The 12,915-nt window shown below is 42.2% G+C and overlaps 1 protein-coding gene across 1 annotated transcript; it reads left to right on the top strand.

Annotated features, from left to right (window-relative positions):
* The first annotated feature begins 1,126 nt into the window (after positions 1-1,126).
* LOC120031643 (2,4-dienoyl-CoA reductase, mitochondrial-like) lies at positions 1,127-11,249 on the top strand. Its single transcript, XM_038977441.1, has 9 exons — positions 1,127-1,151; positions 1,503-1,585; positions 1,704-1,851; positions 3,482-3,581; positions 5,191-5,263; positions 5,417-5,563; positions 5,826-5,888; positions 6,157-6,284; positions 10,942-11,249. The coding sequence occupies exons 1-8, from the start codon at positions 1,127-1,129 to the stop codon at positions 6,214-6,216; spliced, it is 699 nt and encodes a 232-aa protein (XP_038833369.1). The 3' UTR covers positions 6,217-6,284; positions 10,942-11,249.
* The last annotated feature ends 1,666 nt before the right edge of the window (positions 11,250-12,915 follow it).

Genomic DNA, 12,915 nt, shown 5'->3' with positions numbered 1-12,915 from the left:
GGTTGGTTGGGCTACAGTAATGTACATATAACAAGCGCCATTAAATATAAAATGTGCTCATTTGATCGAATTTTTTTGAGAAAAATATATATTTCAATAGTTTTACTACGTTTATTTATATATTTAAAGATGTAGTCATTCTTATAATTGATAAACTTAAAAATATGGGCAAACGTTGGTTAAAAAAACTGTCATGCAAGGTTTACGGTAACAGATCGCCATCATATCATGGACCTTACCATTGACATGCGGAAATAGGGTAATCATATGAAATATAAAATATTTAATGGTTTCTTTAATGACAACATCAAATTGAATACGTGAATGCAAAATAATAGGGATATTGCACTGATATTGAAAGAAAAAGTATTATAAATACGTAAAATGACCCAAGACAGTCTGACTAAGATCATGGAACCACCTACTTTCTATTCAATAACCCTCTCCCCTTTATCTTACGGAAATCAGGGCAAAAGTCAAATCAAATTTTGAAAACATGGCATCCACTTTACTGGGACGGGTGTCATCAATATCTAAAACTGATTTAACCTTGCCGTTGAAGAGTCTTGTCTATAGACGGGTAAACATTGCCACCGAGATTAATGCAATAACTACCAAATCACATTAAAAACTCTTATTTGTTGTGTAAGTTAGCTAGCTAGTTTAGCAGCAGGTTGTTGTTTGTTGGCTAGCTAGATGTGCTTCTATGGGAAAGCTGTGCAGCAGCTTACACATTATTTCCGATGTTGACAGACATGAGTGCATTCTGCAATATTTCTGGCATAGCTATCTACATTTGTTCCAGTGTTATGCTACATATACATTGCTGAGAAGTGTAGGGACAGTTGACGATATGACCACTTTTGTGATGTTCATGCAAGAGCACATACTAAACTAAATACTAAACCTGTGTAGGCAGCTTGCTGTGTGTTCTCACAGCCAGACATGTAACCATCTCAACCTTTCACCCAGTCCCCTCTCCACTGGGAATGTGAGCACCCCCACTGTTGGAGGAGTTGAGTGCATCAGTGGTGTTTATCAATATAAGTAATTGCTCTTACTAATGCATTTGTTTGACAGGAAAGACAACTAGTTTTTAATTCAATGGCCTCTATGCTACTTGTAGATGTGCAAGTTTAAGTATAGCACAAGTACAAGTTCTTATATAGTGCAGGAGAACAGCAAGCCTGGTTAAAAAACCTCAGATAAAGCAGCACCTCATGGCACAACGCCTCTCCCCATGTGACCGAACAGTACTCGTGTGTATTTACTGACATGTATGTGTAACTGATAGATGCACACACACACTACATGTTAATGTTTTTTTTTTAAGTCTTTTTTTTTGTCTGTAATGTCTTTTTCTTTATGTGTCGGACCCCAGTTGGCATCTGCTAATGGGGATCCTAATGAATCAAATCAAAATGTGTGACTCACAACATCCCTTTTCAGCTGGTTCATTAATATACATTTTTTTTGTGTTATCCCATTTACTCTCCTTAAAGAGTTGTCCAGCACTGGGACCAGGGCATTGAGTGAGACTGAAGCTGCTGTGGACCAACTGGTGGAGGTTGCTGGTCTCCCTGATGTACATAGGTACAAAACAAACGATTTTGTCTGAAATGTGGTACGCTTCGCTGTTCTATATGTACTGGTCAATAATACTCCATTTGCTTGGTAAATATCCTCCTCTCTCGTTCCTCTAGGTGGTGATCAACAACGCTGCAGGGAACTTCATCTCCCTGTCAGAGAAGCTGTCTGCCAACGCATGGAGGACCATCACAGACATTGTCCTGAACGGCACGGCCTTCTTCACCCTGGAACTGGGCAAGAGGCTGATACTGGCCGAGAAGGGTAAGCACCAGAGCTATCTGATGGAGCCCATAAGCACAGATCTAGGATCAGCTTTCACGTCCACATTTATTTGTGTTGTAATGTATTATGTAGTGCTGCCACCAGGGGGTAGTAAAGATTCACAATTGGCCTACAACTCCTGAACATTTGATCAGTAGTATAACAAGTGAGGATCAACCCGGAACATTGGTGTGGATGTAACATGTGTAACATGAATCTCTCTTCTATTTAAGTGTGTAATATTGACAGTGATTGAGCCTCAATATGAAATACTTGAGCACTTTTCCATTCACTTGGTCATAGTCCAGCATCACTCCTGTTATCCTGTGCCCTAAGCAACTCTTGGCTTTGCATGCATGCACCCTCTCATTCTCGTCCTCTTTTTTTTCTCCTCTCTCAGCTGTCCCTGGATAAAGGGTCAATGATATGTAAGGGGAGGATAGGAGAAGCCTTGGCTCTCATGCATTGTTGTGCCTATTTATAAAATGTGTGCGTGCGTGTGTGCGTGGATAAGCTTTATTATTCATTTGAATATCCCAGCCCTTCTCTATTACTGTGGCTTTTCCATCTGCCCTCAACACTGCAATTAGGCAAATCACAATTAAGCAATTACCTTGGAGTACAAAGACATGCCATCACACTAGGGGCACTATTCAATCTGAACTGATGTTTTTCCAAAACAGCCATTCTTCCAACAGTGCAAGAAAGCATATTTGAATTGATACCCAGGTGTCTGTTCTTCTTTCATACTATTAGGAATATTCTATTGCAGGGGTGTGCAAACTTTTTGGCTTGAGGGCCACATCAGGATTTTGAAATTCAACGGAGGGCCGCACATTTTTTATTTGATCGATTTGTTCATCAAAATCAATCTGCGAGCCAAAAATAATAATTAGGCTACATAAATCTAAATGTGCTTTTATCACAGTACAAGAAAGTTGCTTTGTCTGCTCATCTGGCAGCTTGGCTCCAGGCTTTGATTAAATAGTCTCACAGACAAACTATCTCCTTCACTACCCCATGTCGTTTGTTTTATTGATCTAGAAATAACTCTTGACTCGTGTTAAATCTATTGCGGTGTAATCTGGCCCACAACAGCCACCATGTTTTATGAAAGGGAAAGGGGGATACCTAGTCAGGTGTACAACTGAATGCATTCAACTGAAATGTGTCTTCCGCATTTAACCCAACCCCTCTGAATCAGAGAGGTGCGGGGGGCTGCCATAATCATCATCCGTGTCTTCGGCGCCCAGGGAACAGTGGGTTAACTGCCTTGCTCGGGGGCAGAACGACACATTTTTACCTTGTCAGCTCAGGGATTCGATCTACAGTAGCAACCTTTCAGTTACTGGCCCTACGCGCTAACCACTAGGCTACCTACCGCCCCCTGAGCTTTAGTGTGCAGGATATAAAAGCCTATTGAAATGTACAATGACTAACCGCAGCTCTCAGGTCATTGGAGGAACAAGTCAGCCTATGACAGTCTAATGAAGAGAATAATTAATTGGTTTGAACTGGGATCAGTTGTAAATTATAGGGATGTACATGATGTCACATGGACACATATTGCTGGGCATATACTGTACATGTTTTTGTTTCTTTGCGGTATTTACGCACATTGTGTTTGTAGGTGCTGCATTTCTGGCCATCACCACCATCTACGCAGAGACCAGCTCTGGATTTGTGGTGCCCAGCGCAGCTCCTAAGTCAGGAGTGGAAACTCTGTGCACGTAAGTATTTCCAAAGAGGCACTACCAAAAACCTATCACCGGTTTAGGACCCGTTTCCCTGTCCTAAACCAACCTGTAACCCCTATCACTTGTCTCCTTAACAGAGGCAGAATTGCACCCATCACACGTAGACATCCACACTGGCCTCATTTGAAAAGATTTGGCTCTCTCACTTGTCAAACGCCTTATGAACACTAATGCGTTTTTAAAGAGAAGCAGTCATTAGCATAACGAAGGTCCAGGAACATTTAATTAACATTAAAGTGGGTCTCTCTCTCCCGATTCCACTCCAGTAGGATTTAGACAATAATGAAGACGGATGGGGTGTGTGTGTGTACCTTGTTCGTTCACACACGTGTGAATCCATCAGTGGGTGTGAGAACCCAATAAAATCCTGAATGGGACCGACACCTTTCATGTGAAGACAGGGATGCTCTTATCAAATGAAGAATAGACCTTCATAATGAACCTCTGAGGGCTTTTACCGAAAGAAAGATCCCACTCAATATTAGTCCGTATCAATCCCGTTGAAAGAGTTAATGACACTAAAAGGTTTCCCCATAAACCCAGGGGACTGGGAAGGATAAATGGGGGAACTATTCGTGTCTCTCACAATCACATCCCTTTTGTACCTTGATATGTTTGACGTCCTATACAAGTGACTGCAGTGTGTGTGTCTTTGTGTAAAACAGTGTGTGTGTGCGGGTTCCAGACTAGCTGGAATGCCATTTAATGTTACGCTTGAATCCAAAATAAAGGAAACACTTGAGTAAATGAGGGATTCAAAGTCTATTGAAAGCAGGTTTTTCCACCCATGTGTGGTTCCTGAGTTAATTAAGCAATTAACATCCCATCATGCTTGGGTGTCATGCATAAAAATGCCTGGTTGCCCAGTGACATTGAAAGAGGGGTCTCAGAGGAGCATATAGGGTTTGTGTAGTGGCATACTGGAGAGTTACCTATAGCTGGTCGGCCCATTCATGCAGTTTTTTCCCCCTGTGTGAATGAGCGCTATTATCCGATAAAGGACCCCCCCCCCCCCATATGAAATCGCTCACACCACAAAAGTGACCCCTCTATTTTGTGAAGGCAGCAGCAGCCATATTTCATGCTCATTTATTGTGCCAGGCATCTCAGGGGAGAGCTATCCTATTTTTAGATCCTATTCTTTCATTACAGTTTTTTGTGCGGAGGGTTTCAAGAAACTAGAGGGAATGAATCAATTCAACAAGCACCACCCTCGGCGCCTCTCACTATAATATTCCCAGAATGACATGGAATGACTAAAGCACTCCTGGCATCTACTTTTTGGCACCTCAGCTTTTTCTGTATGAATAGTCGAGATGTATTTTGTTTTTAGGTGCAGCTAGTTATCCTCCAATCATATTAGACTTAGACTGAACGCCCCATTATGAGTGATTACCTATGAGAATGTTTAGGAGGTAACGCCTCACTCCTAGGCCCAAGTCTAAACTGATTCCTTGAGCCTACACTAGACCCTCTTTATTAGTACATTCAGTAGTGGTACTTCTTGATGTCTTTTTCTTCCTTTTTTCCTGTGTGTGTTATTGTATGTGCGTATGTAAACAAACTACTGTTTGTTTCACAGGTCTCTGGCTGCGGTGTGGGGGAGGTACGGCTTGAGGTTTAATGTCATCCAGCCAGGACCAATCAGAACCAAGGTAACAGACACAACTCTGGCATGAAACTACAAATATACTGTGTTGACATTTAAAAAAATAAAATAATAATCTTTAAATCTTTCCCTTTCTAGTCTTATCTTGGCTTGTGAATGTGTAATTAGCTATGTTTTGTGACCTGTTCTCTTTGTGTAGGGGGCCTTCAGTCGTCTCGATCCCACGGGCATGTTTGAGAAGGCCATGATCGGCAGGATACCCGTGGGCAGGCTGGGCACGCCTGGAGAGATTGCCAACCTGGCAGCCTACCTGTGCAGTGACTATGCCTGTTGGGTGTCTGGAGTGGTAAGAGAATGTGTGTCTGTTTTGATAAGCTAAGCAGGCAGTGGAGACCAATCACTATGTTAGCTGAATGCCTGCCTTGCAGAATGGGTATCTGGAAATTGCAGATGGCAGTAAGTCCTTCACTGTAAATGACATTCAAAGTGCACTAGGATTAACCAATGCAGGTATAGGGATGGACTATGGCTAAGGGAAAAATGATGACTCAACATTCACATAAATCGTGTTCTTCTCTTTAGTTGTGCGCATTCTCTTCTATTTGCAGATCTTTCGAATGGACGGTGGAGATTATGTCTCCATGGCAGGAGAATTCAATGATCTGAGGAGGGTATGTGCTGGAACTAACTGAGCAAACCCTGTTCCACTGTCAGGACCGGAACTTTAACACTAAAAAGTCATATGAACATAGAATGATAATTTGAAAGCATTGCTACCTTTTGCATAATCTCTGTTCTGCTATGCGACTAGCTATTGATTCAGTAACAAGATTGCAATTGAGCTGTTGCGGAAATCAGCCTCATTTTATGACAGATGTTAGTTTATGGATATGTGGGTCAGGTTGTGCTAGTTTTAACTTGCTGTGTTGTGTGTGTCAGGTCACTAAGGAGCAATGGGCTATGATGGAGACCATGATCAGGGGCACCAAGGGATCCTAAGAAGTCAAGATGGGAACATGATACTAACTCTACCCCTGTTAATGCTCCAGGGAAACACAGACACACAGGTACTGTACACACAGACAATCTTTCCCTCTGTTTCTGACCTACAGTTGAAGTCGGAAGTTTACATACACTTAGGTTGGAGTCATTAAAACTTGTTTTTCAACCACTCCACAAATTTCTTGTTAATTAACAAACTATAGTTTTGGCAAGTCGGTTAGGACATCTACTTTGTGCATGACACAAGTAATTTTTCCAACAATTGTTTACAGACAGATTATTTCACTTATAATTCACTGTATCACAATTCCAATGGGTCAGAAGTTTACATACACTAAGTTGACTGTGCTTTTAAACAGCTTGGAAAAATCCAGAAAATGATGTCATGGCTTTAGAAGCTTCTGATAGGGTAATTGACATCATTTGAGTCAATTGGAGGTGTACCTGTGGATGTATTTCAAGGCCTACCTTCAAACTCAGTGCCTCTTTGCTTGACATCATGGGAAAATCAAAAGAAATAAGCCAAGACCTCAGAAAAAAAATTGTAGACCTCCACAAGTCTGGTTCATCCTTGGGAGCAATTTCAAAATGGCTGAAGGTACCACGTTCATCTGTATAAACAATAGTACCCAAGTATAAACACCATGGGACCACGCAGCCCTCGTACCGCTCAGGATGGAGACGCATTCTGTCTCCTAGAGATGAACGTACTTTGGTGCGAAAAGTGCAAATCAATCCCAGAACAACAGCAAAGGACCTTGTGAAGATGCTGGAGGAAACAGGTACAAAAGTATCTACATCCACAGTAAAACGAGCCCTATATCAACATAACCTGAAAGGCCGCTCAGCAAGGAAGAAGCCACTGCTCCAAAACCGCCATAAAAAAAGACAGACTACAGTTTGCAACTGCACATGGGGACAAAGATCGTACTTTTTTGAGAAATGTGCTCTGGTCTGATGAAACAAAAATAGAACTGTTTGGCCATAATGACCATCATTATGTTTGGAGAAAAAAGGGGGAGGCTTGCAAGCCGAAGAACACCATCCCAACCGTGATGCACGGGGGTGGCAGCATCATGTTGTGGGAGTGCTTTGCTGAAGGAGGGTTTGGTGCACTTCACAAAATAGATGGCATCATGAGGTAGGAAAATTATGTGGATATATTGAAGCAACATCTCAAGACATCAGTCAGGAAGTTAAAGTTTGGTCGCAAATGGGTCTTCCAAATGGATAATGACCCCAAGCATACTTCCACATTTGTGGCAAAATGGCTTAAGGACAACAAAGTCAAGGTATTGGAGTGGCCATCACAAAGCCCTGACCTCAATCCTATACAAAATTTGTGGGCAGAACTGAAAAAGCGTGTGCGAGCAAGGAGGCCTACAAACCTGACTCAGTTATACCTGCTCTGTCAGGAGGAATGGGCCTAAATTCACCCAATTTATTGTGGGAAGCTTGAGGAAGGCTACCCAAAACGTTTGACCCAAGTTAAACAATTTAAAGGCAATGCTACCAAATACTAATTGAGTGTATGTACACTTCTGACCCACTGGGAATGTGATGAAAGAAATAAAAGCTGAAATAAATCATTCTCTCTACTATTATTCAGATTTTTCACATTCTTAAAATAAAGTGGTGATCCTAACTGACCTAAGAGAGGGACTTTTTACTAGGATTAAATGTCAGGAATTGTGAAAAACTGAGTTTAAATGTATTTGGCTAAGGTGTATGTAAACTTCCGTCTTCAACTGTAGAACAAAGATTATACCATGTCAGGGAATATGGCTACAGGATCGACACACACACACAGCCTTCTCTGCAAAAAAACACTCACACACTCTCACTTAACCTCAAGCCTTATGTCTCAATGCCTAATGGACAAATCGACAGGATGGGAACAGTAGCACAGCATTTGAAGAGAAAATGGCTTCATCAGGAGGCCAACTATTTAGACGAGGTTTGAGAGAGAGACATCATAACCTTTTTGTTCTCACTCTGAGATTCTAGTCGTGGCCAAAAGTTTTGAGAATGACACAAATATACATTTTCACCAAGTCTGCTGCCTCAGTGTCTTTAGATATTTTTGTCAGATGTTACTATGTAATACTGAAGTATAATTACAAGCCTTTCATAAGTGTCAAAGGCTTTTTATTGACAATTACATGAAGTTGATGCAAAGAGTCAATATTTGCAGTGTTGACCCTTCTTTTTCAAGACATCTGCAATCCGCCCTGGCATGCTGTCAATTAACTTCTGGGCCATATTCTGACTGATGGCAGCCCATTCTTGCATAATCAATGCTTGGAGTTTGTCAGAATTTGTGGGTTTTTGTTTGTTTGTTTGTTTGCCTCTTGAGGATTGACCACAAGTTTTCAATGGGATTAAGGTCTGGGGAGTTTCCTGGCCATGGATCCAAAATATCGATGTTTTGTTCCCCGAGCCACTTAGTTATCACTTTTGCCTTATGACAAGGTGCTCCATCATGCTGGAAAAGGCATTGTTCATCACCAAACTGTTCCTGGATGGTTGGGAGAAGTTGCTCTCGGAGGATGTTGTTACCATTCTTTATTCATGGCTGTGTTCTTAGGCAAAATTGTGAGTGAGCCCACTCCCTTGGCTGAGAAGCAACCCCACACATGAATGGTCTCAGGATGCTTTACTGTTGGCATGACACAGGACTGATGGTAGCGCTCACCTTGTCTTCTCCGGACAAGCTTTTTTCCGGATGCCCCAAACAATCGGAAAGGGGATTCATCAGAGGAAATGACTTTACCCCAGTCCTCAGCAGTCCAATCCCTGTACCTTTTGCAGAATATCAGTCTGTCCCTGATGTTTTTCCTGGAGAGAAGTGGCTTCTTTGCTGTCCTTCTTGACACCAGGCCATCCTCCAAAAGTCTTTGCCTCACTGTGCGTGCAGATGCACTCACAGCTGCCTGCTGCCATGCAAGCTCTGTACTGGTGGTGCCCCGATCCCGCAGCTGAATCAACTTTAGGATACGGTCCTGGCGCTTGCTGGACTTTCTTGGGCGCCCTGAAGCCTTCTTCACAACAATTGAACCGCTCTCCTTGAAGTTCTTGATGATCCGATAAATGGTTGATTTAGGTGCAATCTTACTGGCAGCAATATCCTTGCCTGTGAAGCCATTTTTGTGCAAAGCAATGATGACGGCTTGTGTTTCCGTGCAGGTAACCATGGTTGACAGATGAAGAACAATGATTCCAAGCACCACCCTCCTTTTGAAGCTTCCAGTCTGTTATTCGAATTCAATCAGCATGACAGAATGATCTCCAGCCTTGTCCTCGTCAACACTCACACCTGTGTTAACGAGAGAATTGGTCGTTTTGTGGTCGTTTTGTGGCAGGGCTGAAATGCAGTGGAAATGTTTTTGGGGGATTCAGTTAATTTGCATGGCAAAGATGGACTTTGCAATTAATTGCAATTCATCTGATCACTCTTCATAACAGTCTGGAGTATATGCAAATTGCCATCATACAAACTGAGGCAGCAGACTTTTTGAAAATGAATATTTGTGTCATTCTGTACACGACTGTACTGGCTACAGCACTCCCTGGATAAAACTGCCTTCTCATTGGTTGAAAAACCTGTCCGTTCCTACGATTGACTTGGTATTTTGCCAGTAACATTTATCATTTGTTTTTACAATGATGCCTTGAAAATAATGAATTCTGTTCTTTTTAAAAAACATGTTTCAATGGCCTATCTAAGTTGACTTCCAGTAATGCTATTCATTGCTGTTAAGTGATTGTCTTGTGCTCTGTGTGTACAATACGTGAGCTTTACATGGATTTGTCTGTATGGAGTATGTTGAATAAAAGACAGGAGACATTTTATATCTCTCTGATGCATTCTTATATAATTCTCAGCCACCTAATGTGACATAGAGCGTTAGATGGATTGACTCTATTCATTCCCTCCCAAGCTGCTCTATCATTATTTTAGTTACGCTGACAAATCAATAGTCTAAACGCTGACATAATCTTGTATGGATCTAATACGCTGCTAAGCTGTTATAAATAAATAACCGAAATAAGATGTTCTTGGTCAGAAGTGGGATTTGTAGCAAGTTGAAAAGCTTGTCGAATGCATAATCATTGATGAACCATTTAAATTCTTCGTAAATGTGTTTTAATATTCTTTGAAGTAATCACTGATGTGCCAAGGCTTCATTGGTGAAAGTAAAAGGATGGAAACAGCCTTCACGCATCCAATCACATACCGATTGGTTACCTCAAGGAAGGACGTGGTGCATTTTTGACAACCTTGGAATTGGGCCTAAGCCTTTTATCGGTGCACCATACATGACGCTAAATGAAAATGTCGCCAAACGTGAAGTAGCCCATGTCTCATTGTCAGGCATAGCGGGGAGCTGTCTCACTCTGATGTGTAGGCATTGTGCCAGTGAGATACTCTACAGAGGCACAGAGAGAACCCCACTCCCTCCCATCTCTATTTGTATTGTGCAAGTCACACTACTGTTATCTTTCATACTCTCCATTTCCTCCCTGTTCTACTTCCCCCTCCTTCTTTACCTCCTTTAACTCTTTTCCTTTCATTCCTCTTCCCCCTGTCTGTCTGAACCCCCTCCCCCACTCATCCTTACATTTTCTATTTCATTTTCCTCCCTTCCTGTATTCAAAGCCTTCTCTTACAGTTGGAGCGTGGTGGATTGTCAGGTCATATTTTCTCCTTTCCGCCACCAGACCTTGTCCTCCCCCACTGAACAGAGGGTGCTTGACAGTGTCTGATGCCATAGGACAAGCACCAAACAAGCACAACGGAGGAAACGTCCTTTCAATCCAACACAAAGCACCAGTTCACTGACCCTCCTGCTAAAGCTGTGTGTATGCGTCTCACAGGGTTGGAGTATATCCAGGATAAACACTATTACTCTGATTGTGGTGTCAGCAACACTTAGCTGAGAAAATGAAATGTGGTGGAGTTTTATTTACCTATCCTATGAGGTTTGTGGAAATGTCCAATTGAAAAAAGCTACAATTTAATCTGGTTATTCCTGTGTCATCTTTAATTGTGTTGAACCATTGTCCAATTTGTTTGCAGAATCTCCATTGACCATGCTTTTAAGGTCAGGGGTATGCCTGTTCTGTGTCGAGGGAAACAGGCATCAACGTATAGAGTGGAACAGTACCTTGCTTTGATTAAGTACAATTAGCTCTCCCATAATGCAGCGTGTTCCCCTCTTCCTACTTCATACCCCTACCCTTTCGCGTTCCATTAGGCACATACACACAGACACACACTTCACACCTGCTACATTTAACCTTTATTTAACTAGGCAAGAACATACTGCAGCTAAACTCAGATAAGCCATCGCTATACATTTACCAACTCAGAGAGAGATGCCAGCAGCTGCCCAATTAGGAGATAAAATCATCCTGCTGTCTAAACTCTCACTGCATAGTGCATGGGGGACAGAGCACTGAGCAATGCCTCTACACTCAATGCAGGGATTTATAAGGTTAAGGCTTCCCTCTGCCTGTCATAAAGCAGCAGTTAACTTTTGACCTTCAAGTGCTCCTATGCCTACTGAAAGCTCCTGTCCCGAAACCAGACTGTTTCTGCATTCAGCAACGCTGCATTGTTGCAACGACAAGTTGGCCAAAGCAGAAACAGATTGGCACACAGGTTAAGGAAGTTCCACCTGAAGTGTCCTCACCTCCCCCTGTAAGCACATCCCTCCAGTGCTGTTCAACCTCCACTGGCTCCCAATATGCTCACGCATTGACTTTAAAATCCTGGTTCACACCTACCAATCTATCCACAACTCTGGAGCCAAGTATTTGTCTGACCTCATTCTACCGTCCTACCCCACACACACCCTTCGCTCCTCCAGGTCCGTCTCCGTTCAGCATCCCCACTGCAGACAAACATTTATGGGTGACAGGGTCTTTCAGTTTTGCGTCTCCTCGACTGTGGAACTTCCAGTCAATATCAGGGCTGTAGAGTCTCTGACTTCGTTTAAGGCACAGCTTAATTGTGCTGTTCAGAATAGCTTTCAAATACCTATGTTAATTCTGTTCTCCTGTCCACCAGATCTGACGACACCTGTATATAGCTTATATATATATATATATATATATATATATATACACACACACTGAGTATACCAAACATTAGGAATACCTTCCTAATATTAAGTTGCAACTTGCACCCCTCTCTTTAACCCTCAGAACAGCCTCAATTCGTCGGGGCATGAACTCTACAAGGGATGCTGGCCCATGTTGACACAACTGTGGGAAGCATTGGAGTCAAGTTGGCTGGATGTCCTTTGGGTGGAGAACCATTCTTGATACACACATGAAACTGTTGAGCGTGAAAAATCCAGCAGCGTTGCAGTTCTTGACACAAACTGGCGTGCCTGGCACCTACTAACATACCCTGAGCACTGAGCAAAGGCACTTAAATCTTTTGTCTTGCCCATTCTCCCTTTGAATGGCACACATACACAATCCATGTCTCGAGGATTAAAAATCCTTCTTTAAACAGTCTCCTCCCTTCATCTACACTGATTGAAGTGGATTTAACAAGTGACATCAATAAGGGATCATAGCTTTCACCTGTTTTCACCTGGTCAGTCTGTGTCATGGAAAGAGCAGGTGTTCTTAATGTTTTGGACACTCAGTGTATATATAACGTTTTTTTGTTATTTTCAAATT

This window comes from Salvelinus namaycush, chromosome 37, assembly GCF_016432855.1.
Source record: "Salvelinus namaycush isolate Seneca chromosome 37, SaNama_1.0, whole genome shotgun sequence".
NCBI lineage: Eukaryota > Metazoa > Chordata > Actinopteri > Salmoniformes > Salmonidae > Salvelinus > Salvelinus namaycush.
Note: the sequence above shows the minus strand (reverse complement) of the source record. Positions and strands in the feature narration are given on the sequence as shown.